The following is a 12,089-nucleotide window of genomic DNA, read 5'->3' as shown; positions in this document are numbered from 1 at the left end:
AAGGGTACCTTCTGGGAACCAGGCACTGGACCGGGGTGTGTGTGGGGAGAGACAAAGGCTTTTTCTCCAGGAGCCCTCACCTTAGTGGGAGGACAAACATGGATAGCAATAGGGAGGTTGGTGTTAGAGTAGTTGTCTGAAAAAGGCAACAGGAACAGAGAAGAGGTTAATCTCAGTCTGGAGGGCTGTGGGAAAAGGGTTAGGTTGAGGAATGTGTCACAAAGCAGTTCAGACTGAACCTGAAGGAGGAGAAAGGGGTTTTCCAGGGAAGTTGGGAGCTTTGGGGAAGAAAAGCAAGGAAGGATCTTACAGGAGAAGGAACAGCATGTGCAAGGCCCAGAGGAGGAAAGAGCATATGAATATTGAGTGCGTTGAAGGGTATTTGGAGTATTGAGGACGGTGAAGGTGAGGCTTCAAAAGGCAGACAAGGGCCAGATGAGAAGAGGTCTGGCAGTCCAGCAGTGGTGGGTTGGGCTTTGCTCTGTGGGTGATGGAAGCTGTTAAAATAGGTAAAGAGGAATAGAGAGAGAGGAGAATAGTGTCCGGATGTCCCAGTTCTAGCTTACGGTACTTAGCTCCTGAGTCTCGTCACTCAGCAAACCTTCACGTGAGCATCTGAATCTTCACTCACCAGGCTTGGAGGCTGGGCTCTGTGTGGTTTGCCATTAAGATGGGGACCATCCTTTGGAGTAACGGGGTGTATCTGGCACAAAGTTGGGGTGGGAAGGGGTACATCTCCTCTGCCTTCTCTCCAGAGCCGTATCTCTGTGGCCTCCCTGCTACCTAGCCAGCCCCCTCCTCTGGCTCTTACACTGTTGCTTCTCAATAGCCCTGGTCCTAGCCCCAGCCTGGCTCCCTCCATGGCCGAGGGAGAGTCTGTGGCTAACGGGTTAACACGTCCAGAGCTTGCTCTTCAGGCTGCTTCTTGGCCTAGCCCTTGTCAGAGCTCACCCACTTCTTATTTATTTATTTAGAGAGCATGCACGCACAAGTAGGGGAAGGGCAGGGAGAGGGAGAGAATCCCAAGAAAACTCCGTACTGCCAGCACAGAACTCAACATGGGGCTCGATCTCACGAACCGTGGGATCATGATCATGACCTGCGCCGAAACCAAGAGTTGGATGCTTAACCAATTGAGCCACCCGGGTGCCCCAAAGCTCACCTGCTTCTTGGACACACATGGCCTTTGATGCTCCCCTCCCATGTGTAAGGAGCTGAGATTCCCTTTGGGTCTGCGGGGGCCCCGGTCTGCCTCTGAGCTACCTGTGTCCACGGTGGGCACGGTGCCTCTTCCTATTGGCATGGGATTGATTTTCTTCCACGAGGGTTGGTCATCACTGCTCTGGGCAATATATTTTAATGAATTGCTATTCTGCTGGATGTGGACCCAAAAGACTTTTTATCATGAAAGGCCCCATCCTGAAAACCTCAATAAATCATTCACTATTCAAAACAGGTCTGCAGGTTAGACAAGGAGGGGTCGCTCCTCACTGAATCATCACTAAAGGAAACTTCTTTTTTGCACTCGACCAGCCTGGCACCTTTTGTTATTAAAAAAAAAATTTTTTTAACGTTTCTTTATTTTTGGGACAGAGAGGGACACAGCATGAATGGGGGAGGGTCAGAGAGAGGGAGGGAGACACAGAATCTGAAACAGGCTCCAGGCTCCGAGCTGTCAGCACAGAGCCCGATGTGGGGCTCGAACTCACGGACTCCGAGATCATGACCCGAGCCAAAGTCGGACACTTAACCTACTGAGCCACCCCGGTGCCCCTGGCACCTTTTATTCTTTATGGTCAGGCCATCTGTCCTGACATCTAAACAAGAAAATTTCTCCACTAGACATTAGTAAGAGAAGTGAGGATCTTTAATCTCAGAGTCCAAAGTGCTGACCACCGGGATCAGGGTTTCCCAAGATGTTATCCACCTGTGTGAGCCCCAGAACCTTGGGAGAGCTAAAACACTGCTCTTTGGCCTCACCCCAGACCTATGAGTGAAAATCTTTGGGGGTGGGGCCCCCGAATCTACATGTTTTAACCAATCCCTGGAGGAGATGCTTATGAACATCAAAATTGGGAAACACCTGCCCTAAACCCATATCACCTTTGCACCCGTGTTTCTTTCATTCTGGTTGAAGTGTATGGGATGGATGCGTCCCTCCTTCCCTGCATCCTGGCCTGTGCCGCGCCTTCTAGCACCGCACACACCTCCGAGGCCTGCTGGCAGGAGCCTAGGGAGTAGGTCCACGTCCAAGTCAGCTGGGGATTTTCCTCAGGGCTTTCCAAAAGCGTGACTCACACATCTGGAGTACGGCCGCTGTGGAATAAGGGCCTCTTGGTGCAATCAAGCTCAGCGTCGAGGGTGGAGTGCGGGTTCGGAGCAGCTGCTGGGGAGAGCCAGGAGATGTAGTCAGACAAAGCAAGTGGGGCCTTGAAAGGACTGCGGGCTTCTCGGCTTCCCTAGAGCAATGGCCAGGGAGAAGGCCCATGAGACAGGACGTTCTGGCTGGCTTGGCCTTGGGGCTGGGAGCTCTCCACTCCGGGCTGCTTGTAACTCGTGTTTCCCCTGAAGTTTAGCTTTCTGTTCCACCGTCACCCATGCTGGTGACAGGTTCCTCCTGTCCCCACGGCCCCACCAACCAGGCAGGTTCTTCCTCTGCCCCCTGCTCCCTGCCCCTGGATGCCCAGCACCCTCTCAACTGAGAGGATTTACCTGGTCATGCCCCTGGAGGCTTCTGGGACTGTGAGTTGAATCTGGTGGCCCCTCAGGTTTAGAGCCTCAAAGCCATCTCCCCCCACCTTTCTAAAGCCCCTCTTCTCTGGCTCTCTGTTTCACCCTCCTCCTTACTCTGTCTGCCTCTCTCTTTTGCCCTTCCTGCCTTAATAGATTGAAACCAGCGCTATGTTCCGGCTTCTTGTGGTCCTGCTAAATAGCACTTAACGCGGCCACGGTGGATGGGCAGAAGGGAGTGATGGGCATGTGCGTACCGGTGTGGGGTGCGGGGAGCACTTTATCTCCTTTAGAAGGAACGGGGGTGTGTGCCTCCGCTAGGGTCATGCTGACGCGCTGGGGTTTCAGTGAACCCTCACGGGGACTAGACAGACCTGGGATGGGTCTGGGGTGTCCTCACTGTCTCCCCCTGATGTGAAAAGGAAGACCAGTGAAGGTGCAGAAGAGCCCGGAACATGTAGCCAGCACTGGGTGGTCAGAAGCAGCTGGCTTCTTTTTGGAAGACAGCAATAGACATTCCCGTTTGTTACTTTGCAAAAAAGATTTAGTTCAACAATTTTTACTTCTTCCATTTTCTTACTCAGCCTCAGTGGCCTGGCAGTTACTGTTCCTGATGTTGCTGCAAACAGTGGACCCCTTGGGGGTAGATTACATGGCAGAATGAGCTTAATTTTGACGTTGTCAGAATCAATGAAGGGGCCGAAAGGGACGAGATATCAGGTAGTGTAGTGGTAATTAGTGTGAATTCTTCCTCCCTGCCTCCGGGAACGCTCTCTTAGCTCTCTTGCCAAAAGCTCTTCTTTTATGAACCCGAGTGAGATGCAGGAGTGGGTCCACTTTCTCCCAGAAGGAAAGGATACTTACAGGTTCGCACTGGTTTGCACCCAGCGGTTCTCATCGACCCTAAGTGCAGGTGGGGAGCGTACTGGACACACCACCCTTTGCTTTGCTGTCCCCCCTGCTTCCCAGACCACATGAGCATGGGCTTGGGGGATTAGGAGGTGCAGGGGATGCAGGAGCTCCCTGGCCTGGAAGGCACCTGGCGTCTCGCAGTGTGAGCTGCAGAGTGGGGCCAGGGCCCCGGAATGGCTCATCAGGGCTGAAGCCTCTCCCTGTACCCACACAGCCTCCAGGCACAGCTTTCCAGGCACAGAGAGAAGGAAGGATAGCCCTCCAGCCTCCTCTGACTGCTGCGAGGGGCCCACTCTCACGGCACCACCCTCGGAAGTCTGAGTGGAGGAGAGCCCTTGTCGGCTAGGGAAGCAGTCAGCTGGGGTCTCTTATTTGGTGTAGCAAGGAGCCCAGTTCTTTAGAGGACATGGCATGAAGGACAGCCTCTCTCCTTTAGTAGCTTCGACACCTTATGGACGGTGACAGGCCACTTAGAAGAGGCAGCCATGCTTGTATCTGCATCTTAACAACTATTAGGGGACCTGGCACAGGGAGCAGACCGCTGGAGATTCAGACCTATGTCTGATTCAGACCAGCCCATCCCTGTGAGCCTAGGGCTGTGGCCACACTCTGGCCCCCTATCACTTGGGGCCTGCTGCCGGCCGGCATCCCAAAGCCCCAGGGAAAACTGGGGACAGATAGATGGTTCTGGAGAGTTAAGTGAATGGGCAGAGCATCCAGCCCCCGGGGGGTGTGTGTGGACCGTGTGCCTTGCCGGCATCTCTGTGCCTGCTCCCGGTGACGTCATTTGGTTGGCCTGTGGTTTGTGTGTGTGTGTGTGTTGATCAGGATGTTCCTGTTTTGTGGTTGTCTGATCACTTGTTTTTGGCCGTGGGCTTCTGTATGAGTGTTTATTTTTAGAGACTGCCACTTCTGGCCTGAGGGCCTATCCTTGGGCATGGTAGGAGCTTGTATTTTCTGGAATGATTGTGGCTTTAAATTTAAGTATTTATTTTTGGGTATTGCTGCCTTTTATGTGTTTATTTTACTGTGTGTGTGTGTGTGTGTGTGTGTGTGTGTGTGTGTGTGTGATACGAGAATGTGGAATAATAGAAATTGCATGGTCTTTGAAGTTCTGATTTAAATTTTGCTTTTAATTTAGTTGTATTTTAATTGACTTTTAAGTGATTTTAAATCTCTGATTTTAAATCCTCGCTTTACCAGATACCGTGTATCTGCAGATAAATGGTTTCACTTCTGTGAACCTCAGTTTCTCCCATCCTTAAAGTAGGTGTAAAACTCGCTGACTCACAGGATTAGAAATAATGTGTGTGTAAAGGTGCCTAGCAAGGTGATTGGCGTCTCGAGGTCACCTGTCTCGTGTACCTCAAGAGCACACCAGGGCGTTTGATTTGGCCGCTGGGTGTTCGACTTGGGTGATTATGAGCTGGTGTGTGTGTGTCTCTGGATGTCTTTGTGTCTGGTTTTCCCGTGTGTGGTTGGTGTGTGTGTGACTGTTGGTGTCTGGCTGGAGTTTGTGCAGTTTTTGGGAGGGGACTTTCTTTTCTTGCCAGCTGGGGGCCTGCCTCGGAGTGAGGGGAGGGGAGGTGCTTGTGAGTGTGTGCGTGTGTGCGTGTGTGCGTGTGTGTATGTGTGCGCGCGCGCGCGTGTGTGTGTGTGTGTGTGTGTCGGGGCTGGGAGCTGGGCTGCTGACTGTACAGGGTGTGAAATCACCGAGTCCCTCTGGGTGGGGAAGTTCTTCGTTCCTGAGTCAGCCCTTTGGCCCTGAGCCACCCAGCGCTCACTCTTTCCTTTCAGAGAAAGTATTGCTCATGGGGTCGCCAGAGCTGTGTGCAGACAAAATGACACAGGGGACACCCTTCCTGGATGAGAACATCTCCTTTTGTGTTCTGGATTCCTAAGATGTTTCCCATGCCACCCTGGCCCCTGAACCCCCTTTCCAGAAGCCCATGAGCCCAGCATTCAGAGGGAAAGCACGGGGAGTGCTGGCTTGGCTGAACTCCATCTTGACCCAGTACCTCCAGGTCTTTGGGAAGCTGGGGAGATACCAGAGCCAGGCTTTGGACTGGGACATCTTGCTCCCAGAGCACCCCAGCCAGTCTTAGACTTCGCTGTTTGGCCCTGAAGCCGGGTGTTGGGGCCCAAGAGCCTGGGGTAGGGGTCCCTTTGTCCTCCTCCCCTATATCCTCTGACCTCAGCTCTATCTCGGGTGGTGTGAGGAGATTTTAAGGTCTAGGGAACGGAAGCTCTTGGCTCCTTTCCTTGGGGAGGAGATGTCATTGCCTCCCACTGACGTCTGCTGATTGCTGTTCCCCCCGCGGCTCTCTTACAGAGGTGGTGGGACACACTCAGGGGCCTCTGGACGGGAGCCTGTATGCCAAGGTGAAGAAGAAGGACTCCCTGCACGGCAGCACCGGAGCCGTCAATGCCACGCGTCCTGTCCTGTCGGCCACCCCCAACCACGTAGAGCACACCCTCTCCGTGAGCAGTGACTCCGGCAACTCCACAGCCTCCACCAAGACAGACAAGACCGATGAGCCTGCCCCTGGCCCCTCCAGTGCCCCTGCTGCCCTGAGTCCTGAGGAGAAGCGGGAGCTGGACCGTCTGCTCAGCGGCTTCGGCGTAGAGAGAGAGAAGCAAGGCGCCATGTACCATACCCAGCATCTCCGGTCCCGCCCAGCGGGAGGCCCTGCCGTGCCCTCCCCTGGCCGCCATGTCGTCCCGGCCCAGGTTCACGTCAACGGTGGGGCCTTGGCATCTGAGCGGGAGACGGACATCCTGGACGACGAGTTGCCCAACCAGGATGGGCACAGCGTGGGCAGCATGGGCACACTGTCCTCCCTGGATGGGGTCACCAACACCAGCGAGGGGGGCTACCCAGAGGCCCTGTCCTCACTGACCAACGGTCTGGACAAGCCCTATCCCGCGGAACCTATGGTCAACGGTGGGGGCTACGCCTATGAGTCCGCCAGCCGGTCGGTGCCTGCCCACGCTGGCCACACGGCCCCCATGCGGCCCTCCTACTCCGCACAGGAGGGTTTAGCCGGCTACCAGCGGGAGGGGCCCCACCCAGCCTGGCCGCAGCCAATCACCACCTCCCACTATGGCCATGACCCCAGCGGTATGTTCCGCTCTCAGTCCTTTCCAGAAACCGAGCCCCAGTTGCCCCCAGCTCCGGCCCGTGGGGGCAGCAGCCGGGAGGCTGTGCAGAGGGGCCTGAATTCCTGGCAGCAGCAGCAGCAACAGCAGCAGCAGCCACAGCAGCAGCAGCAGCAGCCTCGTCCCCCTCCTCGCCAGCAGGATAGAGCCTACTTGGAGAGTCTCGGGCCCAGCAGGCCCAGCCCCCAGCCGCTGGCAGAGACCCCCATCCCCGGCCTCCCTGAGTTCCCAAGAGCAGCCTCCCAGCAGGAGATCGAGCAGTCCATCGAAACACTCAACATGCTCATGCTGGATTTGGAACCGACGGCCGCCGCCCCCCTGCACAAGTCCCAGAGTGTCCCAGGGGCCTGGCCAGGGGCTTCCCCGCTGTCCTCCCAGCCTCTCTCCGGCTCCTCCTGTCAGCCCCATCCACTGACCCAGTCCAGATCTGGCTACATCCCCAGTGGGCATTCCTTGGGAGCCCCTGAGCCGGCCCCACGGGCTTCCCTGGAGTCCTTCCCTCCCGGCAGGGCTTACTCACCTTACGATTATCAGCCGTGTCCAGGTGGGCCCAACCAGAGTTTCCGTCCAAAGAGCCCAGCCTCCTCCTCCTCGTCTGCCTTCCTTCCAACTACCCATAGCCCTCCAGGGCCTCAGCAGCCCCCAGCCTCTCTCCCTGGCCTCACTGCTCAGCCTCAGCTCCCACCAAAGGAGGTGACTTCAGACCCCTCCCGCACTCCAGAAGAGGAGCCACTGAACCTGGAGGGGCTGGTGGCCCACCGGGTAGCAGGTAAGGGCCTCGTGGGCCATCAGTCTTAGGAATCCCCTCCCCTTCCCTCTTTGGTCTTGGTTGGTCTCGCTGCGGGGAGGAGGTGTAGGCGCAGCCGTCGCCCCTTGGCAGGTGCCGCTTGGACCTGGAGGAGAGGCTGTCAGGAGCCTCGTCCTAGCCGTCCCTTCCTGCATTGGTTGTCTGTTAGGCTGTAAGCCAGGCATTGAGATTCAAAGATCAGTGTCTTTCAGTTCCTGCCTTCAGGGAGTTTACTGTCTAGTTAAGGGACAGCTACGCAGGAATGTAAAGTGTGCTGTGACAGAGGTGGAGACCAAAGCCCCAGAGGCGGAGGGAAAGCAAGGCTTACCACCTAGGGCAATCAGGGAAAGCTTCTTGGAAGTGGTGATTTTGGGGCTGGAGTACAGATTCTCTATGCAGAGAGAAGGTGCTTTCTGCAACTGCCTGCTGTCCTCAGACTTCAGTTCCCAGGGGGAAGGTGTGGAGAAGGCTGGAGGGAGGCCTCTGTAGACTCAGAGGCATAACAAAGATAGAAAGGGTGTCCTAAAGGCCTTGGGCTCTACCTGAGTGTTCAACCCTGGTGGGTCCTTTCAAGATGTGTCTCATTTTGGTGGGGAGGCCAAGGTCCCCTTCTTGTTCAACTGTCCTGTTAGTCCTGGCTTTTGGACCTGCTCTGTATGAGAAGCAGGCACTGAGGAACCAAACTCTGTTTCCTATCAGAGAATGGGCTCATCTTCCTGGAGAGAGGAGAGAGAATGGGGTGACCAGAGAGCTCCCTGGGGAGATAAAGGCAAGAAATGGCCGAGTGTGCAGAGCCATGTTGGGAGGGACCAGAAGGTCTCCCTTCCTTCTTAATGGCCTAAGCCTATGACCATTCCATGGGGGCAGCCACACCGGGTGGGAAATCCTGGGGGTGTTTTTCATTGTGGAGGTAAGGCCAGGTGGGGATGGACTAGAGACGGGGGCTAGGGGACCTTGTGCCAAGCCCCTCAGCTGACAGGGTGGTGGGAGTTCAGGGAGAAGAAGAGGAGCCTGGGAGGCTGACTCTGCCCTCCACCCTTTTCCCTAAATTTAGGGGAAGCTGAGTCACCATGCCAGCTGTAGGAGAGAGGAGACACCCTCCCTGGGGATGGACAGTGAACTTGGGGAAGTAGCTGAGGGCAGGCCAGCTGGCTATTGGATTGGGTTCAGGATTGGGGTGTGGGACATAGATGCCCTGCTGTATACTTCAGAGCAGAGCACAGTCCCCACTTCCACTGTCAGCAACTTCAAATTGGCCGCCATGAAAGTATTTACACCATGGAAGTTGGTAATCAGGGTCTCACCTCGCCTAGAGAGCTGGCCCACGAGAGCATCATTGCTTTTAGTGGGGAGTCAAACACGGGATGAGTAGCTCTATAGCTCTAGACGTGAAATGCTTTATGGAGTGGTCCACAGGGAGCTGCCGTCTTTTGCTTTGTCCCACATCTGGGCCCTGGCTTCTTTGACACAGATTTTGGTCAAGGGAGAGGGATGTGGCCCTCTTAATATTTTACAGAGTTGAGGTGGCCCGATGAATGGTAACCCTCTAGCCTAATGATAGGCAGGATCTGGGGGGGGGCAGATTCTCTGGGGAAACAGAGTGAATTCCCTCCCCCCCTACCAGAAAACCCTTCAGTGTAGTTCTCCTGGAGCTCGCTCTAAAGGAAGCCATACCTGAATGGCTCCAGAAGTGTGTTCATCTTATAGCGCGTCTCCCCTCAGCCCTTTTCTCTCCTACCGGCTTCTGAGGTTTTGACTGTCAACATCCATATCCTTAGCTGCTCAGGCTTTGGCTGCCAAGGAGTCACAGGAAGGGAGAGACGTCGTTGGTACAGCATCTCTGTCTCCAGCCCTAATTTCATCTTCTCTACCTCAGTCAGAGAAGGGATGAGATGCATAGAGAGGACAGATATGTTTGGTCCCCAGGGCCCTGAAGGGACCTCTTTGGTTCATGCCCTGCCATGGAAGTATTTCCTATGTCAGCGGGTCCTGTTTGCCCTGCAGAGTGTCTGACGTGCTTGTGTAGGTACAGATGCACTGTCAGGATCATCGCGTGCAACAGTATGGGAGTCAGGGAATAGACCAGGACCGCTTCTTGCTGCTTCTTGTACATTCTTCTGCCAGAAGCTGGAACGTAAGCTTCGGCGTGAGTAACTCAGGAAGCTTAGACCCGAGGGAGAGCCTCTTCATGGCCGTGAACCTGATCTGGTTTTTCCTGGCTTGTCTCCCACAGGTCTGCCTTTTCTTCCCTAGGCTCAATACCTCCTCTGTACCTTAATACTATATCCCTGGCTCATTCCACTTTGATCGGACAGGTCCTCCTATCTTATTTAAGCTTGGATCTCAGAGAACATAGGGGTAGTTTTCTTAACCTGATAAAGGGTAGGCACCAGAAGCCTGTAGCATGCATCACACTTGCGTGTGAAAGGTTAGAAGCATTCCTGTTACACTAGGAACAAAATAAACATGCCTAGTATCACTGCTATCATTTAACATTGTATTGGATACCCTAGCCAGTGCAAGAAGGCAGGAAAAAGAGATAGAAGCCAGAGTTGTCGAGTTCATGTTACCGTATGATCCTGATTATGTGACTGGACTGATCTCAGATGTCTCTAGAGGTAGAGATTTCAGTGCATGCTGGAAATCAGGTGTGAATCTTATCCTTAAAGGAGTCTGGAGTTTAGTCAGGGGAAAAAGAACTAGAACTTTAAAATGAAGTCATTCCTAATAAGTGAGACATGGGGAAAGTTCTGTGGGAATGAAGAAAAAGGAAAGATCAGTATCAGCTGGGGAGATTGAGGCGTGAGTTGCGTGTGGGTTTTAGATAGAGCCTTGGAAGATGAGTAGGAGTTTGAAAGTGGGTGGGGTCATAGGAGAGAGAGGGTTTTTAGTGAAGCCACGAAGGCAGAAGTGTTTGATGGATAGAGTAGGTTGAGAGCAATTTAGGTAGTGTGAGAGGCCAAGAAAGGTAGCCTGGGGCCTGCCTCTGGTTGGTCTTAAAATACCAGACCAAGGAGCTTGAATCTTACCTGGTGGCAATGTAGGAACCCATGACTGTGTTTAGTCGGGAGAAAGCCACGGTCAAAGCTGTAATTTAGGAAGATGTAGCCGGTGAATCTGGGCAGGAAGGGTGCAAAAGAGGAGACTTTGTTTGAGTTAAGGAGGTGTAGTTGCTTATTAGGTAGACTGGGTTGGGGGATTGCATTAAGGTGCTGACCGTGGAGATGAAAAAGAAAAGTGTCAAGGACGCCGCGGGAGTAGAACCAATGCATTCACAAGTTGATTGGATGTAGTGGGTGAAGGAGAGGAGGACATCAACGATTATTCTGAGGCTCCACGAATAGGGGCAGAATGCTAGTTCCACTAACCAGCCCAGAGTTAGGAGGACAGGTGGATTTTGTGTGAGACGGAGACGCCAGTGTTCCCTGTGTTGAGTCTGGAGGTGACGGTGAGCCTGCAGGTAGGAGAGATGTATGGAAAGCAGCTAAACATTTGGAACTGGAGTTTGAAAGAGTGGAAAGAACTACTGATTTTGGAGTCATCCTCGCAAAGATGTAGGTCACAGCTTTGGGCGTGGATGAGATCTCGGTGTCAGGGGGCATGGAGAGAAAAGTAGGACGAAATGGCCCCGAGGAGAAGAGAGAGGAAGGGGACTGAGACGGAATGTTCAGGACAGTGAGAGAAGACAGGGACAGTGGGTCACCGCAGAAGGGAAGACGGTGGAGGGTTTCCAGGGGGAGGGGCGGGGGGTCCGCAGTGTCACTGCAGAGGGATCACGAGGAAGAGGATTGGGAGAAGTTCACTGGGCGTGCCAATTAGGTGGCCCCAGGGATTTTCAAAGGCATGTAGAGAGTGACAGAAAGCAGACTGCAGGAGTGAGGAGCGAGTGCAGGGAGAGTACAGACAGGATGTCAACTATTCTTTCAAGTGGCTGTGTGATAAAAGGGAAGACGACAGTAGCTGAAGAGGGTAGCAAGATACTGAGAGCCTGTTTTTTCCTTTTTTTCTTTTTGTAAATCTGAGAGGCATGAGAATGTTTTTAGAGGAGAAACAGAGGTTGAATATGGAGGGAAAAGGAATAAGAAAAAGAATGTAAGAGAAAGAAAGAAGTTGCTAGAATAAGGTCTCTAAGGAGGTAAGAGGGGATATAGGCCCAGGAGCCCAGGTGGATGATTTAGGCTCAAGCAGGAAGTGAGATACCTCTTTGTGAAGCAAGAATAACGGATGAATACAGATATAGGGAAATACCTGTATCAAGCTTTGGGACCTCAAATTGAGAACCCAACATTTACATTTCATCATGGAATGTCTGCGTCAAGCGTCAAGCGTCAGTGAGGGGTAGAGGGTAGATGGGTGGTTGCACTTTACGTAGGATCAGAGGAGGCTTCACCGGGCCACGAGGGAATGCGCAGATGGAACAGCAGGTGCAAAGGCCCTGAGGTGGGGGTGTGCCTGATGTGAGGAGCCTAGCGGGGCATGAAGTCAGAGAGGTGATGGGAGT

The 12,089-nt window shown here is 53.7% G+C and overlaps 1 protein-coding gene across 9 annotated transcripts in view; it reads left to right on the top strand.

Annotated features, from left to right (window-relative positions):
- Nucleotides 1-12,089, top strand: part of TNS1 (tensin 1) — a 201,281-nt gene that overhangs the window by 151,736 nt on the left and 37,456 nt on the right. For all 9 annotated transcript variants that reach the window (XM_045034461.1, XM_023259674.2, XM_045034462.1 and 6 more), the window contains one exon: nucleotides 5,975-7,570. In XM_045034461.1, the coding sequence (XP_044890396.1) occupies nucleotides 5,975-7,570 (1,596 nt within the window). The remainder of the gene's footprint in view (nucleotides 1-5,974; nucleotides 7,571-12,089) is intronic.

This window comes from Felis catus, chromosome C1, assembly GCF_018350175.1.
Source record: "Felis catus isolate Fca126 chromosome C1, F.catus_Fca126_mat1.0, whole genome shotgun sequence".
Classification (NCBI taxonomy): Eukaryota; Metazoa; Chordata; class Mammalia; order Carnivora; family Felidae; genus Felis; species Felis catus.
Note: the sequence above shows the minus strand (reverse complement) of the source record. Positions and strands in the feature narration are given on the sequence as shown.